General features: G+C 35.8%; 1 protein-coding gene across 6 annotated transcripts in view; it reads left to right on the top strand.

The window, feature by feature from the left end:
• The window catches only part of LOC143230754 (dachshund homolog 1-like), a 118,941-nt gene that overhangs the window by 46,316 nt on the left and 50,171 nt on the right, over nt 1-22,454 (top strand). For 5 of the 6 annotated variants that reach the window (XR_013016615.1, XR_013016616.1, XM_076464870.1 and 2 more), the window contains exons 2-3: nt 11,954-12,078; nt 21,364-21,661. Coding sequence is in view for 4 of the 6 variants with exons in the window: in XM_076464870.1 (XP_076320985.1) it covers nt 11,954-12,078; nt 21,364-21,661 (423 nt within the window). In the remaining 2 variants the exon portion in view is untranslated. The remainder of the gene's footprint in view (nt 1-11,953; nt 12,079-21,363; nt 21,662-22,454) is intronic. The other variant, XM_076464868.1, reaches the window with a different exon arrangement.

Genomic DNA, 22,454 nt, shown 5'->3' with positions numbered 1-22,454 from the left:
ATATAAATCTTGATTCATATTTGTTTTATTCAGACCTTATGTGAATGAAAATGTGCAAATTTGCCCGTTTTTACATAGAAAATAGGTTAATTTTTAAAGTTCATTGGTCAGGTCACAAAAGCAAAGTTTGAAGGGAATAACGTCCATTTTCTGTACTTTTACAATTTGATAAGCAATTAAGAAATAACACATACTATCCAGGAAAAAAAATTGTATTACATAGTGTTTCCACCAGGTTTCTAAAAACAACAAATGTATAATAGATATTGTTTCTGATAAGTCATATCGATTTCTAGGTACTATCTCAGGATTATACATGTTTATTATTTCCACCCAGATTCTGAACTAAATTTACTGTTGTCGAATAGATACGACAAAATATAGTTCAGTCGAGTATTGACTCTTCCCTCCCCTTAAATTACACGTATTGAATAAGCTCTTGGACACCTCTCTTTTATTATTGTAATTTTACCTGACAGTTTGTTTTCAAATGTTTCATGTCATTGTAAAGATAAAGATTTTACATTTGTCAATTCAGGGCTTATTTTCGTGTTCTTTCCGTTTTTCTCAACCACACCATCCTAGCAAATCTTCAGTTTCACGTTTTCTCTTTTCTCAACCACATCAACGTAAGAATTCTTTACTTCAATGTTTTCTGTTTTTCTCAACCATATCAATGTAAGAATTCTTCACTTCAATGTTTTCTGTTTTCTCAAGCACATCAACCTAACAAATCTTAATATCAAGACCTTCTGTTTTTTCATTCACATGAAACTTATAAATCTCCAATTCAACTGTTTCCGTGGGTATCTTCAGAATCTCAGAACGTCTGGTTTAGGTGATATAAAATCTTAAGAGTGATAAAAAATTCAAATTTCTATTCACAGAAGATTTATTGGAATTGTATTGCAGTACAGTTGTTAATGGTAATTAATGTTTCATTGACTAGCGACTCCAAAAATTCCAGGAAAAAGTTTTATGTTGGGTTAAAACTAAGAACACGTGTAATTAAGATGTTAACAAGATATTTAAAAGTAAATAAGCAATTTAATATGAAGTTTAATGTAACCCTATTTCCACATGAAATAAGAAGGCACTGACTGATGAAAAATTGTTTCATGATCTTTTAATTAAGTTTTCTTTGATATAGAGAAAGCTATTTAAAAATCGACGTGGTTCTGAACTTACACTGAATAAATTGATGAGGTTCTCTATCAAAATAAAATCCCTGACATCTTGGCGCATACTTGTTATGACATAAATACAGGTTTCTCCATACTCTCGCAAAGGAATTGTGCTGTAATCTTTTTGTTTGTTAAACCAACCAAAGTCTAAAAACATATGTTTTTAATTTAACTTAATTCACTTTTTGAGCTTTTATCACAACTTATTTATTTATTTATTATTAAAAACTTCAACGAACTGTAATTGCTTGTGCACATATTCAAACCCTTTGATGATTGAATCTGAAAAGCTTCATGCTAGTTATGCCACACAAGCAGATAGATAGAGATGTATTTTCTCTTTCTTTTTGCTGTGGAAAGTTAACTAAAAGTTTTCTAATAATAGTCGTTTATTAGATAAAAAATCAAGATGTTAATTAATTAATATTGTTTAATACATATTTATTTCATTACATTTCCTTCTTATGTTTATATTTCTAAAATTTTTTTTTTTAAATTTCGCGCAAAGCTACTCGAGGGCTATCTGCGCTAGCCGTCCCTAATTTAGCAGTGTAAGACTAGAGTGAAGGCAACTATTCATCACCATCCACCGCCAACTCTTGGGCTACTCTTTTACCAAAGAATAGTGGGATTGACCGTCACATTATAACGCCCCCACGGCTGAAAGGGTGAGCATGTTTGGTTCGACCGGGATTCGAACCCGCGACCCTCGGATTACGAGTTGAACGCCTTAACACGCTTGGCTATGCCGGGCCTCATTTCTAAAAAGATCAGCTGACGAAAAGCGGCGGAATAGCTGTAGAATATTTTCATCTTGATACTATAAACTGGATCGCGAAAAATAATTTATATTCTACATACCAGCAGGCATGACTCTCCCTTAAAAAGTCAAAGAAAGTCATGCCTCATTTGCTGAATGTCAGATATAGTCATGCTAGTTTATACATGGTCTCTGTTTTCATCTGGAGGCACTACACAAAACACATATGATCGCTCAGTTGACATGGCTTTGCTCTCAAATCACGAAACCTTCATGTTAAGTGTCATGTAAGCTTATATAGGGTCTCTGTTTCTTACTAGACGCAACAGATTGAACGTATTCGATCGCTTAGCAGACTTGATTCTGTACTCTGTCCTAAAGTCACGGAAACGCCGTGTAAGATGTCATGTTAGATTACATAGGGTTTACGTTCAATATAGAGGCGACACATGTAAAACACATCTGATCACTTAGTTGACATGGTTTTGTACGGAAGTCACGGAACTTCATGTTATGAGTTACCTCAGTTTATATATGGTCTGTATATAATACGGAGGCAGCATATTTAAAACACACTTAGCTGGTATGACTCTGCACTGAAGTTACGGAACGTCATGTTATGAGTTACTCAGTTTATATATGGTCTGTATATAATACGGAGGCAGCATATTTAAAACATACTTAGCTGGGATGACTCTGCGCTGAAGTTACGGAACGTCATGTTATGAGTTACCTCAGTTTATATATGGTCTGTATATAATACGGAGGCAGCATATTTAAAACATACTTAGCTGGGATGACTCTGCGCTGAAGTTACGGAACGTCATGTTATGAGTTACCTCAGTTTATATATGGTCTGTATATAATACGGAGGCAGCATATTTAAAACATACTTAGCTGGGATGACTCTGCGCTGAAGTTACGGAACGTCATGTTATGCGTTATTTCAATTTATATATGGACTGTGTAACATGGAGACGATATACACAAAACACATCTGATCGCTCAATTTATGACACAGAAGAGTTCCATTTCATTTGGAGGAATGTCATCTTCTCGAGCTTAAGAAAATCTAGTTGTACACATACCAGAAGTATATTACCCATCATTCTGTAGTTAATATTGTTTTACACACAGAAACAAAGGCAAAACAGTCAGTATGTATCCTTTCAGAGTGGTAACCTAAGTTTGACTTACTTTCCGTGAACTGACTTTAAAGAGGTACTATCGTGGACAGAACTGTTTTATTCATTCTGAGGTGAGGATAAAGAGATTTTTATTGATGAGGTTGAAAAAGGTGGGTATTCAGCTCCATTATTTGTAATTTTGAGGCAAACCTACAGGAGGTTTAAAATTGACAAAGATTTTTCCAGATTTCTATTTTTGAACTTCATTTATTCAGTTAATCTATGCAGATTAATCACGGAACTATTATTATTATTTTCGCATTCTCGATTCTTCTGTTTGCGATATGCCGAAATTACGATTTTTTAGCAGATATGTATTATGTTTCAAATATTTGTCTGTTTGTTCATCTGAACGACACATTATGCACACAGTGATCTAACCGGCCAGGTCAAAGATCTATATGAATGAAGTACAGCCATTCCTAATTCTAAACTGCAAATCAGGAGATAGGAAATCAGTTATCAGCACCCTCCGCCTAAAGTTTCTAATCTGAAAGAAATAATAGGATTGATTGTTACTCTTATAACGCATCCACAGCTGAAAGTGTGAAGCATATTTGATAGCATCACGTCCTGAAACCGAGACTCTTGTATCCCAATTCGATACGCTAACTGTGAACTAGACGTTTCAGAAATTGTGGTACGCACACCCGTGGAGGAATATTTTTTGTTGTTTTTATAGCGCAAAGCTACATATGGATTCTCTGCGCTCTGTTCACAAAGCAAAAGGGGGGGGGAACAAACTCCAGATTTTAGCGTTGCAAATCCTGAGTCTAATACTTGACGCATCGGGAAACTGCCTGGGTGTACGCGAAACGAAAGGGGAAAATAAAACAAAGTGATGTAAGAATTATTTTTAGAAAATTTTGTAAGGTATAATCGCTTAATGATTCCGTCTGGTGCAGCGTTTAGTTTGAAGGTTTATCAAGCTAAAACTCAGGTTTCGATTACCCCGTTGGGTATAACACAAGTTGTCCATTGCGAAGCTACGGTTTTAACAAGAGACAACTTACTAATAGCGGTAATAGTAACAATTACACTTTAATAGAAGAAAAGATGATAATATAAAAACTTGAAAAATGAATATATAGTTGAAGGTATATAATTTCGTATTTAAATCTAGCATACAAAATATGGTGGTTTACGAATTGGTACTAAATTTGAAAGGGTAGACGCTAGCTTTAAAAGTTTAAGAACCAATGTATTTTGGCCATGCTCGGACCATTTAAATAATCTATCATTTTGATCGTGAAATGTGACGACCTGAAACACAGAACGGACATAAAATGTTTGAGTTACAGGACTACGTTATAATAATAATAAAATGTTTGAGTTACAGGACTACGTTATAATAATAATAAAATGTTTGAGTTATAGGACTACGTTATAATAATAATAAAATGTTTGAGTTACAGGACTACGTTATAATAATAATAAAATGTTTGAGTTACAGGACTACGTTATAATAATAATAAAATGGTTGAGTTACAGGACTACGTTATAATAATAATAAAATGAAAAACCATAGAAATGGCCTCGTTGTAATGGCCGTTCTTTGTCCTCTACCTGTAGAACCTGTTTTATACCGTAGCTGGTGAATACTTACTTTAAAATCGTACAAATCACTCGGGTGACCTACTGCATTAGATAGCACGTATACGTGAGTAGATTTTGCGTGATCCTTTTGTTTTCTCGACTCTTTTTAGTGAAATTACATACAGCATCTAAACGTACAGTGCTAAATTTGTGTCGACTCTTAAAAACATTGTCAAGTAACTGAACTTTGTAGGATATGATATGATGGCATACCTGATGATCGAATTTTTGTTCACAATCGAATAAAATAAATATAGTATAGAGAGTCCATATGTGTCGACTTTGCCCCAGTCCACATTTTTCTGAAATGACGCCATTTAATTCAATTATTAACCCGCGTTAAGTCCGGTTATATGCAGACATAAAAAAGTACCAATACCCTCTACGTGTGCTTCCCTCCCCCTTCCCCTACAACAAACACATGTTACCTCCTGATAAAACCTTTATCCATCCATTTTATTTTCAGTAGCTACATTCATTATAGTGGCTGGTAATTACGGTTCCTGAGAAATGGTCTGCAAAACACGTTAAAATAACGTGTCCGCACTTTACCTATAGTGATTTAGATTTCTTTGCTGACTTCCTGTTTGTATGTACGTTTGTAGCAATATTCATTGTGCATGTATAAAACGAACCCAACCCAAACTCATAATAGAATTTCCTATACATATATATATATATATATATATTATATTGTAATTGTGTGCTTAGAGAATGAATTCAACTCTTGATTAATGACACCTTGCTCCACCTTCATTTTAGTGGCCAATCATGAGGCCTACTTTTGGCTGCACGATTTCTATTAACATTGGTTTATTTCACTGCGCTTTTAGGTGGAAATGAATAAGAACATATTTTTATGCACTGGTGTAAATAATTTATTTGTCATTTTCACGCACACACGCATATATACGTAAAAAAAAAGAAAATTTCAGTTTTTATGTAACCCAACGGTTTTCTTCATTTTATCATACGTAGTAATGTCAAGTAACGCCCTCTGTGATAATTATTTTGTATTACCAGAACCTTCATTTTGAAACGACAGCGTCTTTTAGACTTTTCATATTTCCAATCGTATATATTATAAATAGTTTAATTTATAGTTTTAAACATTGTGCTCTCTTTCATTATTTCATTTTTAACTTTTTTTTTTCTGTAGAATATCGAAACTCACATCATTACATCATCCAATGCAAGATACTTATTTCATCCGCAGATGCACATAAACAGCAGGTTGAAAGTACGTACGTACAGGTAGTTACATAACTAGATATAATCCTCACTTTAATAATGCATTGTTGGTTTACTATTTTTTATTTCAGTTTCAGCCATAAGTTGTTTAATTGAAGTTCCATACTGGTTGAATTCGCTGTCAATGTACATTCGTTACAGTGTGACATCAAGAGTGCGTGCGTATATTCTTATCCTAGTTCCTTTTGTGTCCATAGCTATTACAGTTGGTTAAAAATAATTTATTTGGAATATTAGTGAGAACAAGTTAGAGGTCCTCAATGACTAGCATGTCCACCTCGTCCTTGTTCATAAACTCACTTGTTCCTCCCATCAGCGGGCTTGCCAGGTCAGCGATTCGTCCACTATGAGTACACCTTTAAAAAACAACAACATCTACTTCCTTTTGTATCGAATCAGTATTTTGTTTGCCGCTAGATTGATAATGATTACGTTCCAGCTGACACTCCAAACAGCACCACTGGTGAACGAAATTTACAGTTCAACATTCATTCCTTTTAAGCCACAAACTGGTTGTCCTCTCATTGCTAAATAGTATACAGATCCGTAACGTTTTGAAGAAAATATTGGTTAGTTAAAATAACAAACAGTTTCTTTACGATTTTCCTAAAATTATAACTTGCAAATGAAGGAAAACAAGAATGGTACTTCTTGTAATCATATTCCTTCGTCTTTGTGAATATGTGTTTAATAAACAAGGAGCTTAACAATCATTGGCCCACTAATTAAAAAATACAACAAAGTTTAGAAGAATTGAGACGTTGGTATCTTAAATATTCATGTTTTACACCATGTTCTAAGATGTTACAATTGATAATTTCCTGAAGAACTTTCTACCAAGCGGTAAAGGACGAGCAAACATTTACAACACACACAAATGTATATATGAAAGTAAACACGTGTGTATATACATTTAGTTTTGCGTGCGACCGGTTAACCATCCGTAAAGAAGCAAGACTTGTTGTCCTTTCAGTGTGTAGACGTCGTAAATGATACCATTTAAAGGCTGAAAGATGACGAAACATTAGAAATCAATCCACTTAAATTTTATAGAGTTTATAGAGAAACTTCTGTTTGTTCAGCCCAACTGACGAGTTCTGATATTGGCTGAAAGGCCCTTTGGGCACTGAGTTGCAAGAGACAAAAAAATAGCTCACTCGTTTGATTTTGAATCAAAAATGAAAACGTTCAGAAAAACATGGGGGAAAAAACAAATGGTTGTACTTTTCGTGATTATAACTGTTATATCTGTCATATATCTATATAACTATTATATCTGTTATATACCTATATAACTGGTACATCTGTTATATATCTATATAACTGTTATATCGTTGCTATTTTTCAATGAAGAGACACAAAAATATTAAAAACGACAATTTTAGCACTTACAGAGATGGATTTGTTGTATTGGTGGACTCTCGCTTTACCTTTACTCTACCTGAACCAGCCCCAGAAAAAATAATTTTTAATATACCTTTTTATTTTATTTATTTGTCTGAATGATACGGTGATATGTGGGAAGTAAATTGTCCCCCATAATGTCCAAACTGTTCGTCTCTACATCTATGAGACGCCTGACATAAGCTTTACTATTATCCACCTGCACACAGGTGAATTGACTAAGAGAGAACTTTATCGAGTACGATCTTACTTGGTCTCTGTAGAGACAGTGAACATTTCGTAATAAAGTTATAACTAGCACGATCTTACTAGGTCTCTGTAGAGACAGTGAACATTTCGTAATGAAGTTATAGCTAGCACGATCTTACTAGGTTTCTGTAGAGATAGTGAACATTTCGTAATGAAGTTATAGCTAGCACGATCTTACTAGGTCTCTGTAGAGACAGTGATTACCTTGTAATGAAGTTATTAACTACTTTTATGTTGTTCTTTTACTGCATTTTTCAGCCATGAGAAACAGAGTTTTTTGTTGTTGTTTTTTTGTTTTCATCTATGTCAAACCTATTCGCTACTAATGTTTTACAAGTCCAGCTATGTATATGGGAAGAGAATATTCAAATTTACGTCTGCTTTTTATTCCCAGATATATAGATTTTTCTAGTGCTAGGCTTTTCAGCTTCAACACTACTTAAACACATGATACATTATCGAATTTACTAGCACAATGTGTGCCAGAAATTATTAGTGAACATTACATTTTGGAACTTACTAGCACAATGTGTGCCAGAAATTATTAGTGAACATTACATTTTGGAATTTACTAGCACAATGTGTGCCAGAAATTATTAGTGAACATTACATTTTGGAATTTACTAGCACAATGTGTGCCAGAAATTATTAGTGAACATTACATTTTGGAATTTACTAGCACAATGTGTGTCAGAAATTATTAGTGAACATTACATTTTGGAAGGTATCCAGTTACGATTCATAGTCATGAAGAAGTGTATGCTTTTCAATTTTCAAACTTTTCCAATAAGTAGCTTGTCGTCCAAAGAGTCATTGCAGCGTATGTCCCCAGTATAAAATAACGTATTATAGACGTAAAAGTAAGCCCCGCCAGCGTGGATCACCTCATCGTTTCATATCGGTTGTATTGTTATTATTGTTATACTTAGAAATTTGGGGCAAAGCTACACAACAGCTGTCTGCGCAAAGCTTTGTTTGTTTATTTGATGTTGTTGGTTTAAATTCAGCACAAAGCCACACAATGGGCTATCTGTGCTTTGCTCACCACGGGTATCGAAACCCAGTTTTTAGCATTATAAGTCCACAGCCATAATGCTGCACTACTGGGGGGCTTGTTTATTTGAAGTTAAGCACAAAACAACACTATAGGCTATCCGTGCTTTGCCCACCACGGGTATCGAAATCCGGATTCTAGCGTTATAAGTCTGCAGATATGCGCAAAGCCGTCCCTAATATTGAATTGGCAGGTGAGAGGGAAAGCACCTATAAAAGAGCTTAGGCTACTCTTCCCTCACCTAAGGCCCGGCATGGCCTAGCGCGTAAGGCGTTCGACTCGTAATCCGAGGGTCGCGGGTTCGCGCCCGCGTCGCGCTAAACATGCTCGCCCTCCCAGCCGTGGGGTGTATAATGTGACGGTCAATCCCACTATTCGTTGGTAAAAGAGTAGCCCAAGAGTTGGCGGTGGGTGGTGATGACTAGCTGCCTTCCCTCTAGTCTTACACTGCTAAATTAGGGACGGCTAGCACAGATAGCCCTCGAGTAGCTTTGTGCGAAATTCCCAAACAAACAAACAAACAAACCCTCACCTAACAATATTTTTACCATCACTCCTATAGTGTCCCCACACCTCAAAAATGTGCGGAGTGACAATGACACGCAACTAACCGTGGCCTCCACATCAACAGTCCCAGCACGCCAACCATTAGGTCACGCCGGGGCCATGTCTTATTCTGGAAACGTTAGTTTCATGCCATGTACAACAGTGTTTCCCAAGCTGTTTGTCGCAACTCCCAAACTGCCGCTGAGAGACTCCAGCAGGGCTCACGATAATTTTAAAAATGGATAATTTTCCATTCGTAGAATCAATGAAAACCTTCCTAAACTTCATGGGCATTTAAATCACGATTGTTACTAGAATACATTTGTAATATTAAAATATGATATTTCTAATATTAGAAATATAACTTAGGTAGAAGATGAAGAGAGAGAGAGGCGGGTATGGCGAGTGTGAAAACTGGAAAAAAAGGAAGGTGGTGATAATGAAAAGTTTGGGAAATTCTGATATACAATTACCGTTAAATCTGTCATTCTCATACGTAACAGTATCTTTATGGTGTTAAAGCCGGTGTTGTGCACAAGCTAACGTGAAATTATTGTTTTGTTTTTGAATTTCGCGCAAAGCTACTCGAGGGCTATCTGTGCTAGCCGTCCCTAATTTAGCAGTGTAAGACTAGAGGGAAGGCAGGTAGTCATCACCATCCACCGCCAGCTCTTGGGCTACTCTTTTACCAACGAATAGTGGGATTGACCGTCACATTATAATAACCCCACGGCTGAAAAGACGAGCATGTTTGATGCGACGGGGATGCGAACCCACCACCCTCAGATTACGAGTCGCACGCCTTAACCTACCCGGCCATGCCAGGCCGTGGAATTTTTAGAGTTGCTCTTTGTAACAGAAAGCGTTATCTTTTTAAGATGTTTAAATGTGAAAAAATCCGTCAATAGAATGGTTTACAATCTAGTTTTCGCCCACTTTATCAAACATTTTTTATTATTTTATCACTTTGTGTAATCCATATTAATTTCTATATTGAAGGTTTTCTTTGGGAGGGTAAAGCCTCATAAAGATTGTTTGTTTGTTTTAAAGTTCGCGTAAATCTGCACGAGGGCTATCTGCGTTAGCCGTCTCTTATTTAGCAGTGTAAGACTAGAGGGATGACAGCATGTCATCACCACCCACCGCCAACTCTTGGGCTACTCTTTCACCAACGTATAGTGAGGTTGATCGCACTTTATAACGCTCACCTGGCTGGATCTACTTTCTAAGGACACGTCTCTTAATTTTAAAACGCATCCAACGTTTATAGAAAATATGGAACGCATGAAACTAAGTTTCTTCTGTTAATTATATCTATTCACTTATAGTTATATACGTAATTTATCTCTATAAATACTTCGATATTACCAGCTTCAGTGCCATATTGTTAGACTGTTTATTGTTCAAAACTGTGAGATAAAAACATCCCTTGACTCATATTGCTCATATTGGTGTACAAAAACACCTTAATGTTAGTAATAACGACTTGCTTTACAGTTTCTTCATGAGCATTTAGAAAAGATAACATATTTAGTTTAATAAGGTCATTATTTACTGGTATTAAATAACAATATTCTTTAAATATTGACGTAGGTTTAAAATGTAGAAATCTCGCAGTAAAAAGGCTCTGCTTTTCGAATTTTCATCACGTTTCATAAGCTACGTTAGGTTTTAGTCATGTTGTAACATCCACAATTAGATAAAGAATAGACAGTTTTGTTTCTTGTACTTCTTACTAAGCGCGTAAGGCGTGCGACTCGTAATCCGAGGGTCGCGGGTTCGCGCCCGCGTCGCGCTAAACATGCTCGCCCTCCCAGCCGTGGGGGTGTATAATATTACGGTCAATCCCACTATTCGTTGGTAAAAGAGTAGCCCAAGAGTTGGCGGTGGGTGGTGATGACTAGCTGCCTTCCCTCTAGTCTTACACTGCTAAATTAGGGACGGCTAGCACAGATAGCCCTCGAGTAGCTTTGTGCAAAATTCCAAAACAAACAAACAAACAAAACTTCTTACTAAGCTACTCGAAGGCTGCTTGTCCTAGCCGTCCTTAATTTAGAAGTGATTGACTGGAAGGAAGGCAGGTAGTCAACTCACCAAACGGCTGGAAGTGTGAGAGTGTTCGGCAGAAACATTCGAACTCGTAAACTGCTGCTTATGAGTCGAGTACCCAGGCCACTGGGCCATGCCAGACTGAAAAAAGACAGCCTGCTCGAATTATAAAAAGTTTCTTAAGATTTATGAAAGTTGACGTGTGTGGTCCGAGCCTTTTTTTAAACGATACACTTGTGTCTTTGCAGACAAACATTTTGATCAACGAATTGTAAGACTGAAACTCAGCAAGAAAACGTGCTCTTAAAGTACTTTGCAATAGATGCTAAATGTTCTCTAGTACAGAACACTTTTCAGATGACTCAGCGTATTGCTTTTGAACAGAATAATTTTAATAATTTCTTAATTTTTTCGAGTAAAATATGAAATTGACAGGTGTCCGTCACAAATAATAGCGCTTAAACCAGGTTACTGTTGGTTACCATGGTTTATGATAGCTGGTAATTGTTAGTTACTTAGCAGTCCACTGTTAAGTAATGCGAAGTGTTTTTCTAACTCCCATGTGTTTTTATGGGCATTGTTGTTAAAAGATGATAACCATTGACTTGTGTCCCCCATCAGGGGTGGACAATCCCCTGTGTTTTTCGACGTAACGGGTTTTCTGACTGTACAGTTGCAGGCCAGGAAGACCACCTAAGAGAGCTTCAATGGTCAGTATGTCCACCTCACCTAGTAGTTTAATGAAGAAAGGAAGACTTGAAGTAGACTACCATGGTTATGATAACGGACTCATGAAAGGTAAGCCTAAAATCTTGAGTACTACAATCAATAGTTTTGGTTTCCATAGTTTTTCGTTTTAATTTACAGAATAACAAAATGTGTTGGGTTCACAAAAGGGAGAAAAAGAGGTAGATAAACTATGTTCTTAAAAAACACTTTTTAATTAGAAATAAAATTCGTACTTTTCTTTGATAAACAAGCACAGTATTGTCGGTACTCAGTAATTTGCGCTCTTCTTAATCCTGAAACGGATTTATAAAACATTAATGAATTTCCCCTACAATAAAACTTATTAAAATGGCCATTTTATGTGAGCTGTATCTGGTGAATATATGTTAACAAGTTTATTATTATTTATTTCTGGAATCTATGCCGAGTCCGTGTCTCGATATTCCAAACGTACTGCAGCGTACTTCCGTGGGCCTTTTGGTTTGGTTTGTTTTGAATTTCGCGCAAAGCTACACGAAGACTATCTGCGTTAGCCGTCTCTGATTTAGCAGTGTTAGGCTAGAGAGAAGACATCTAGTCATCACCACCCACCGCCAACTCTTGAGTTATTCTTTTACCAACGAATAGTTGGATTAATCTTCACATTATAACGCCCCCACAGCTGAAAGGGCGATCATGTTTCGTCTAACGAGGATTTGAACCCACGACCCTCGGATTACCAGTAGAGTGCCTTAAGTAACTGGCCATGTCGGGCCTAGCCTTATGGGGTTGCATCCAATGCAGCTGTATATCAACGCTCACATTTCTGAAACTAAAGTAAACAATTTTTGTTAACATAATTCCGAACAGCTTTCACTAAATAACAATACGAACAAAAAAATTCGGTTGGATATTCTACTTGAAAGAACATTGTGTATGATGATACTAAACTATACCGCAGAATTAAGGTCAGCCGAGAGACGTAGATGTAACGTTTGGATTACGTCAGGTATTCTCGCAGAGCTACTTAAGTGCTATCTATCTGTATCAGCCGTCCCTAATTTTGTTTTCATAGACTAGTCACTAGAGGGAAGGTAGCTAGTAAATAGCATCCATCAACAAAATTTAGGTCACTCTAATTAAATAGTGGGACTTCACCATCACGCTTATAACGTACCCTAGGCCCAAGTGCAAAGTGCATTTGTTTTTCGTTTTGTTTTTCAGTAATTGGATAGAAGCACATGCCTTTGGATCCACAGTACAATACAATAACAACTAAGCCTCACGCAACTCATAAATATTTCGAATTTGTAAAAGTCATTCAAATTGGTTAACTCAAATAAACAAAGTATTTAAATTATAACTGTCACACCATGTCAGTGGCAGACACTGGGCATGGTCCGTAAAGAAAATTTATATGAAAATGTAATATGAACATTTTATCTATGATACATTTTCCCACCAAGAATATGAGGCTTGACATAAACCGGTGGTTAAAACACTCGACTCGTTACCTGAAGGTCAAGGGTTCGAATTCCCATCGTACCAAACATGCTCATCCTTTCAGTCTTTAATGTGACGGTCAATCCCACTATTCGTTGGTAAACGAGTATGCCAAGAGTTGGCTGTGGGTTGTGATGACTAGCTGCCTTCCCTCTGGTAACTCATGTAACTTTGCGCGAAATTCAAAATAAAACAAAACAAAGAAAAACCAAGCATATAATATTTATAAGGCAGCAAAACGTTCTGTTAGTCTCTCTAATAAAATTCGATATTGTTATAAGTTAAGCAACAATTGTATTGTTTGACGTAACTGTTGTTATCTGCCAAATAAGGATATACAGTATTTCAGTCTCCAATTAAAATAATGTAGGGTGGGTAGGCGCAAGTTGGCTACTAATAATGACAATATTGAAAATTGCGTGACTTCAGGAATAACATTTGTTTCTTTGATATTTTAGTCACTGTAAACATTGCAAGGTTGAAAATTTTCATAAATTGCTCTTTTCTAGTTGTTAGGGGTTCGATTCCCCTAGGTGGGCTGAGCAGATAGCCCGATGTGGCTTTGCTATAAGAAAAACACACACACACACGGTTCTAGTTGTTTCATTATTGTGACGGCCAGTCCCGTTATTTGTTGGTAAAAGTGTAGCTCAAGAGTTGGCGGTGGGTGACGTTGACTAGCTACCTTCCCTCTGGTCTATCACTGCTAAATTAGGGATGGCTAATTCGGATAACTTTGCGTGAAATTCCAAACAAACCAAACCAAGTTACTTGAGATGGGTTAACCTACCGAGCAGTGGATATAAGATCTCGTGGTTCGAGCAGACACGCACACATATACAAAAAAAAAGTAGACCCTGTCTTCAAAAGTATGTACAGTTAAAACAGATAGTCTCTGTGTAACTTTAAGCTGAGGGAAGGATAAACTTTAGAACAAAATACATTGAGAATTAAACCAATCTATGTTAGCAATTAACAAATAATTACATAAAGCATGAATCTGTTTTCGATTCAATATTCAGTACGGTGTGAAATCTAACAGTGTACAGCGTCGTTGCGTTTACGAATGCATTTCAATACATATTGTTAACAGAAATGAAAATGGTGTGTAAATATAATTACCTATTAAATGAAAATGATGTGGTAGTGAACTGCCTGTTACAAACTGGTAATAATAAAAATACGTATACTGTTTGGAGGAGCTTTTCAATTGCGTACTGTTAAATTGTTAACGTTCACTAAACATACTAAAATTTTTCCGTTGTTAAAAGTTTTGGTATGTATTCAAGAATCGCGTAAGTGATTAAAATATAAGTAAAATTAAGCAGAAGAATTGAGCAAGTTATTTTTAAAAAGTGAGTTGTCTATGTTTTAGGCTATTTAAATGTCATTCAGCTTTTCACACACCCCTGTATAAATCTCCCCCTCTGGTACAGCGGTAAGTCTACAGACTTACAACGCTAAAATCAGAGGGTTCGATTCCCCTCGATGGACTCAACGAATAGTCCGATGTGGCTTTACTATAAGAAAACACACACACACCCTATATAGATAATAAATTATTTGCGAGAAAAATGAAAATTTCATAAAATAAAATTGAAATTCCCTGTTATCTTCAAAATTGTTTTTATCTCCTTTCAGGGTTCTTTGTTGTTTTGTCTAAAAGAGTTCAAAAATTTGATTTCTAGCGTTTTATTAAGGGTTTTATGATGATATCAGGAACAACTTTAAGTCACTATGTAGTCTCTTGTATTATATTTTCCTTCTACCCTTACCTTGGGAAGAGTCCATCTTCTCTCATATATTAATAAACAACACGTTTTTAAAACTGGTTACTGGTGGTCCTGGAAAAAAGTCTATAACTTATTGAAAAACAGAGAATACATGTAATAATTTCGTGACTTTGTATTAGTTCTAAGCATCAGTGCATCGATTAGCTTAGGATTTTCTGAATTATCTGATACTCATAGTTTGTTTGTTTTGAATTTCACGCAAAGCTACTCGAGGGCTATCTGCGCTAGCCGTCCCTAATTTAGCAATGTAAGACTAGAGGGAAGGCAGCTAGTCATCACCACCCACCGCCAACTTTTAAGCTACTCTTTTACCAACGAATAGTAGGATTGACCGTCACATTATAACGCCTCCACGGCTGAAAGGGCGAGCATGTTTGGTGCGACCGGGATTCGAACGTCTTTAACACGCTTGGCCATGCTGGGCCGATACTCATAGTACTACATACTAAAATACTAGATATGTATTGAAATAAGGAGTGTAACCATGTATTCCCGAATGTGCCTGTTTTAATTAGCAGAGCTGTTCCATTTGTGAAATGATGACCGTGAAGCACAAAAATAAGTTATTTTCAAAAGAAAGTTTGTTTCGGTGTTTATCTTCAAACTTAAATTAAGGGGCGAGGATAACGACTAAATCGAGATGTTAATTACAACTGTTGTTTTAAGATTGGCGGGTTATATTGTATCAATAGATACAACTGTTGTTTTAAGATTGGCGGGTTATCTTGTATCAATAGATATAGCTGTTGTTTTAAGATTGGCGGGTTATCTTGTATCAATAGATACAGTTGTTGTTTTAAGATTGGAGGGTTATCTTGTATCAGTAGATGCAACTGTTGTTTTAAGATTGGCGGGTTATCTTGTATCAATAGAAAGTAAAGACAAGGAGGGCAACTTAGGAGACAGATCCGAACATTGACCCTTAATTGTCACACACAAGAGAACCCTAAGGATATATACTAAGTTTGGTGACAATCGGTGCAGCGGTTTGCAAGAGCTATAAAAGGCCAAGCAAACTGTGTCATTTAAGACTTAAGGTGGGATTCTAGTCTTTGTGTGAGTTTAAAATTAATAGTTTGGGAATCGCGACTTTCAGTTTAGATAACTTTATTCTATCTCCTCAATATGCATTAACTAAACCCATAGCCTCTCAATCTTAACAAGAATTTTCAAAATGGAGGAAAACAAGAAAATGATAGAGTTCTACTGATTATTCACTTAGCATGAACAAACTCTTTTTTTTTTTCCCTTCTACGTTTGTTTGTATTACAGAAACATAAGCGACCAGGAGTTTCTTCACTTGTGTAAAATTACGTGTGAAGTCTATACATGTTTTATGTGAGACAATTTTAAATTACTGTGGTTAAATGATAAAAGCACTTATTAAACGTATAATTCGCTAAGAAAAAAAATCAGTAATAGAATTTATTTATAAATCGACAATATTTTCTACTGAAATTGAATATATTATTTTTTAGAAAACGTGAAGGTAATATAATTATATAATGGTACAAAATGCTTTATATTTTACTTGAGTATAGTAAATATGATTACCCATTGTATAGATGGTTGACTTTTATTTTATTCGTGTATTTTCAACAAACAATAAATATACATGCATTAACAACGGGTATCAAATAGAATATAGCTATGAAGTATTACAAATATCTATCAAAATATGTATTCCCAGAATGATTGTTTTATTGGTAATACTGTGAGGCAGCAGAAGACGTGATAATTCTTTCCCTCCTCGTTCTATGTATTCTTTGGCAATTTTCATTCGAAACACCTTTAATTATGAACGCTACGGCCAGCGTAATGAGTAAAGCCCGCGCGTACATCTTCCATGGTCGGCATGTATGAGGAATAGACCACAGCTATCTAAGTTTGAGTGCATATATTTTTAACTGTATGTCTTGGATAACTAACTCAACCTCTGTTAATTGCATTTTTATTTTTTGTGTGTTTTTACAATACCAAGTGCTTCTATTTATCTATTTGTTGAGCGTGTAATGTCATAATACGGCATTTGTCAATGAATATTAACAAATGCTAAATAGAATAAGTTGGTTTATGACGTGAGCAAAACTCTTTACAAAATTTGAAATCTGAACGTTTCGCTCAGTCTGAGCAGAAGTTTGTTTGTTTTGGAATTTCGCACAAAGCTACACGAGGGTTATCTGTGCTAGCCGTCCTTAATTTAGCAGTGTAAGACTAGAGGGAAGGCAGCTAGTCATCACCACCCACCGCCAACTCTCGGGCTACTCTTTTACCAAAGAATAGTGGGATTGACCGTCACATTATACGCCCCCACGGCTGGGAGGGCGAGCATGTTTAGCGCGACGCGGGCTCGAACCCGCGACCCTCGGATTACGAGTCGCACGCCTTACGCGCTTGGCCATGCCGGGCCACCTGAGCAGAAGTGCCTGACCCTTTTCCTGTCGCACTGGGGCTTTAATTAAAATCAAATACACGTGCCAGGAAGAAAGTGTTGTTTTTTGTCTCTGCCTCAGAAAGCAGTGTTAACTAGACTAATTTGAAAAAGCTGACTTAAACTGTACGAATACTTAAATTCAAATTTATTTCGTTCGTCAAGTTAATCGGCGGTGTTACAATATCTGACTGATCCTTAGGATGTGTTAAAAGAGTCTTCGAAGATCCGAAAAAAAAACTTTAAACAAACTAAAATAAAATACAGTGATAATTAAAGTTTGCTGGAAAAACTTAAAACTGAGAAACTTATCACCTTCTTTATACGTTCTTGAAATTAACCGCTGAGAAACATGAGTGTAGTGTAGGTAGGATTTTAACAAACGCGATGGATTATGGGATTGAACCACTTAGTTGTATAGTGATCATTTAAATATAATTGTGCTAAACATTACTCAACCTAAGTAGCGTGATAACGTTTCTGAATGAAATCTACAAATTTTTTTTGAGACAGACTTTTTTTTTTTGCTTGTATCGGATGCCAAAATCGTGATCCAAATACACAGAACGTGTTAAGTCGAATAAGAAGCGATATAAATAGAACTTTGAGTGACTAAACTTGGAGACTCTCGGGAAGTCAAGCGGGAAACAACATTAAATGATGGAAATAACAGCTTACAAATTCTGGTTTGGTTGGTTGGTTTACTGTTGACGTGACTGTTGTTCCTCACGACATGAGATGTAAGACTCAGATGTAAGGTACTAAAGACTAATAAAGAATTGGAATGTAATTTCATCGTAACGCGGGCTTTACTGTCTTATAAAAAGCGTCTGCCCGAAACGTTACACAAAATCAAACAATTAAAAAAATTATATAGACGTGTTACTTTAGTCTTTATTATTATTTTTTATCTAAGTTTCACTGTAGATATACTTATATGTATTAGCAATAAAAAAGATAGAATTCGATGTTTGAGGATAAAGAGTTTTTTAATAGCTATTCTTACATATATAACAGCATGATGCTGTGAATATAACTGATCATAGTATTAGAAAAAATATTTAGATACAGTCTATATGGATTTAACGTAAGTTCAGTCTTGTCCTGGAAATAGCAATAAGGCTCAACATTTTTGTGTTTTCTACTCTCGAGTTTTCATTGGTTTACACAGTTTTGAGTTTAAGCAGTAAAATATATCCGGCTAATATTAGCACCTGGCATAGCGCTTTTTATCAACCAGGCTAAGATTGTTTGTTTTTTTTATTTTGCAATTCATTATTTTATTTTTGACAGGAACTTGAGAAAAGAAGACAAACACCAGGAAAGTTAGGTGTTTAATTTTTTCTTATTATTATAGTTTGTTTTAGAGCAATTGAATGGTGCCAATCAAAACACAAAACGTATATACCAGGACATTTAGGTATTTAGAACGGTTGAATGATGTCAATGAAAATATAAAACATAGATACCAGGGAATTTAGGCCTTTATCCAATGAAAACACAAAACAAAAACAGCGTCTTCAAGATTATGATACGATCCCTATACCTTCTGTCGTATTGATAGCGTTCCCTCTTCATTGTGATGTCTTAAGTTGTCAACTTTCTTGTAACAATTTGCGAGTAGTTATGAAGTAAGAAGAAAAAAAGCCCAAATTTGACAGTGACAAATGTGTTATCGAAACGTGAGCTACTAGGATACTTGGTCAGCGTGTATGTGAGGCCTGTGGAGGGAATGAGAACACTTGTACCATGTTAACTTTAGGGTTAGGATGACAAAGAGAAAAACTTATTGGAATTACTACTGATTTAAATATTATTTTCCTGGCTTATACGCATTTGGTGTTGAGAACTCTAAGAGATTATTTCATTTATATACAAACCAATTCAATTATGTGAAAACAGTATAAAACAATTACATCATGTGAAACATGAAGATCCTGCCTTTGATACCAAAATAGACAAATATTTCATGCTCTGATGTAAGAGACGTCATATGAAATATTTGCCATTTGCTGCTTTATAGGCATAATTACTTTCCCCATGTCGGTTGTATATCACTGAGAGCTTTAATTGAAGCGTTGAAGCTAATAAAGGATCTACAGCCGTATCCTGCTATTAACATTGACGTTAAACGAATTGGACTGCGAACTATTATACATCGAAGGTCTGTCTGGTCATTACCAACAGATGCACGCGTCCTACGTACAGTTAAACCGCACGAAGAAAATGGATAAAAATGTACTGTTTATGTACACACATGTTTATGCATGTGTGATTTGGTATGGATATCTACTACTATCGAGAAGGAACCAGAGCGTGTCTGAGGCGCCCTCTTCCTGACAGGACCGAAAATTTCCCACAGTACTTATCATTTTATTGCATCCAGGAGCCACTTATGGCATATCTAATAAATTACAGTTATTGCTGCTTTGTTTCATGAATATATAGTGATATGGTTAATGGTCTAAACCTGCGGACCCGTAACTAATAGTACCATCGTATAAACATATAGAACGACAACGTTGTTTTAGTTAGAGAAACACACATATTGAGTAGTTCAAAAGCGATCTACGATAACTATTAAATGTAGGGAATATACTTAATAAATGAAGAGAGAGAAAACGACACAAAGAGAAGAGTTTTTAGTTTTGAAGCTCTGTGCAAATTATACATGACTTGAAAACAAACTTAACACGTCGTTATCAAGGGAACTTTTAATTAAAAAGAGAGTTATAAATCAATTTTGTATAGGATAAAGCTTAATCAAAATCATCTCAAGCTTAAACCATTACTGCTTCTGTCGTGTCCCACATGACCTAATGAGCTCTGATATTGGGCAAAAGGCCTCGTTGGTACTGGATATGGCAGATATAGCATAATTCACGTATTATTAAATATTCTTTTTGCTTTCGCTCCTAAGTCCTTAGAATTAAAAATTAACAAAAATCCAGTTTCTCATTACACCATCCGGGCTATCCAGATACTTAAATATCTTTAAATATTGATCAAAATTGAAGTTGTAATCATTTCACATATACGAGAATACAGAGAAGTCTTTTCTAACATAGTACTCAGTACTGTAACAACACACTTGATTTGTATCTTTCCTTATTGAGACTGGCATGGGCAGTTGGTTAGGACGCTCGACTTGTAATTTGCAGGTTGCGGTTTCACAACCCCGCCCTTACAAACATGCTCGTCCTTTCAGCCGTGAGGAGGTTGTAATGTTTCGGTCTATTCCAGTATTAGTTGGTGAAGGAGTAGACTAAGAGTTTGCGTTGAATGGTGATAACTAGCTGCCTTCCCTCTGGTCTTTCACTACTAAATTAGGAATGGCTAGTGCAGACAGCCCGTGTAGCTTTACGTGAAATTCATAACAAACAAACATTTCTAGTTACCTTACTACACTAATCTACAAGACTGTAATTTTTCTACTTTATTGGTGTTTTGGTGTTAATTTAGTAAAATCTATACTCAGTTATCTCAGTCCTACAGCAACGTTGACTAGCTTTATTTTTTAAAGTAGCACTTGAAAACGAGGACTAGAATCTTAGAGAAAATAAACATCTTAAGTTTATCTAACTTAAGTTTGTGGTTTAAACATTTTATAATCTAAAACTGATTTTTTCTCTTTTTTTTTACCTTTAGATCACTTGGACAAGACATCATTCCTTCATAATGGTTACAATCACCACATGGTGGCGCAAGCTGTGACAGCAGCAGCAGCGGCGGCGGTGGCGACTGGCGCACCTCCACTCATCAACACTTTACCCTTCATGACACTAAACCACCAGGTGTCACATCACAACATACTTCCTTGCACAATAGCTTCATCCCTCTCAGTTCCATCTAGTCACTCTCATTTGCAAGGACTTCCTCAAAGAAGTGAGGGCGTTGGGGTCAAAGAAAGAGTTGGGCATGGCTCCAATATCCATTCTTCAAACAGGTCAGTTTATCTAGGTTTATTTTCAGTTAATTTCAATGGTCTATCTTCATATAATTGAATATAAATGCATATAATTTAGTTCTATAGTAGTCTTTAAGACTAATAATATAAAAAGATAAAACTATTTCAATAAGTTTCTTTATGCTCTATTTTTGTGTGTGTATCACTCGATTAGTTTAAAGGATGTGAACAAAAATAGAATTCAACATAATTCATTACCAACTTATGGAGAGTGAAAAATAACTGTCAGGAGACATTGACTAACATCTAGTTACACTGATTATTTTGTAGTCAAACAATTAAAATTTTATGAATACTAAAAACAACTGAGAATTGTTTTACACTGAAACAGTTTGTTAAAGTTTGCAAGGTGTGTGCAACTAAACATATTCATGGTAACAGTTTTGTTAATTGACAACTAGATGATTAAGAAAACGAATCTGTTTTCATCTAATTCACTATTCGTTAATGTTAACAACGAAATCAAATTATTTTAAGTTTAAGTGTGCTTATCAAAGTTTTTAAAGTATGCGAGGTCAAGAATGTTAAGGATGTTTTGTGTCAGTGAAGGTTATGCGACTAAAGATACCATTAGTTACATGAGTACGATCAAGTTTCACAGTTCTGTCGCAAGTCTTCCAAATCGTAATGGCGGAAAATCTACAGAAACTGAAAGTTGATCATTCAGTGCAATTGTGAGTCGCTCTAGGGGATTATATTTTGCTTTTATAGCTGTAAAAGAGTGGTGTTTATAGGGTTTAGGATATTCAAAAGTTGTGTTTTTTTAGTGACA

This window comes from Tachypleus tridentatus, chromosome 10 (assembly GCF_004210375.1).
Source record: "Tachypleus tridentatus isolate NWPU-2018 chromosome 10, ASM421037v1, whole genome shotgun sequence".
Lineage (NCBI taxonomy): Eukaryota > Metazoa > Arthropoda > Merostomata > Xiphosura > Limulidae > Tachypleus > Tachypleus tridentatus.
The sequence above is the reverse complement of the archived record's forward strand: the minus strand, read 5'-3'. Positions and strand labels throughout refer to the sequence as shown.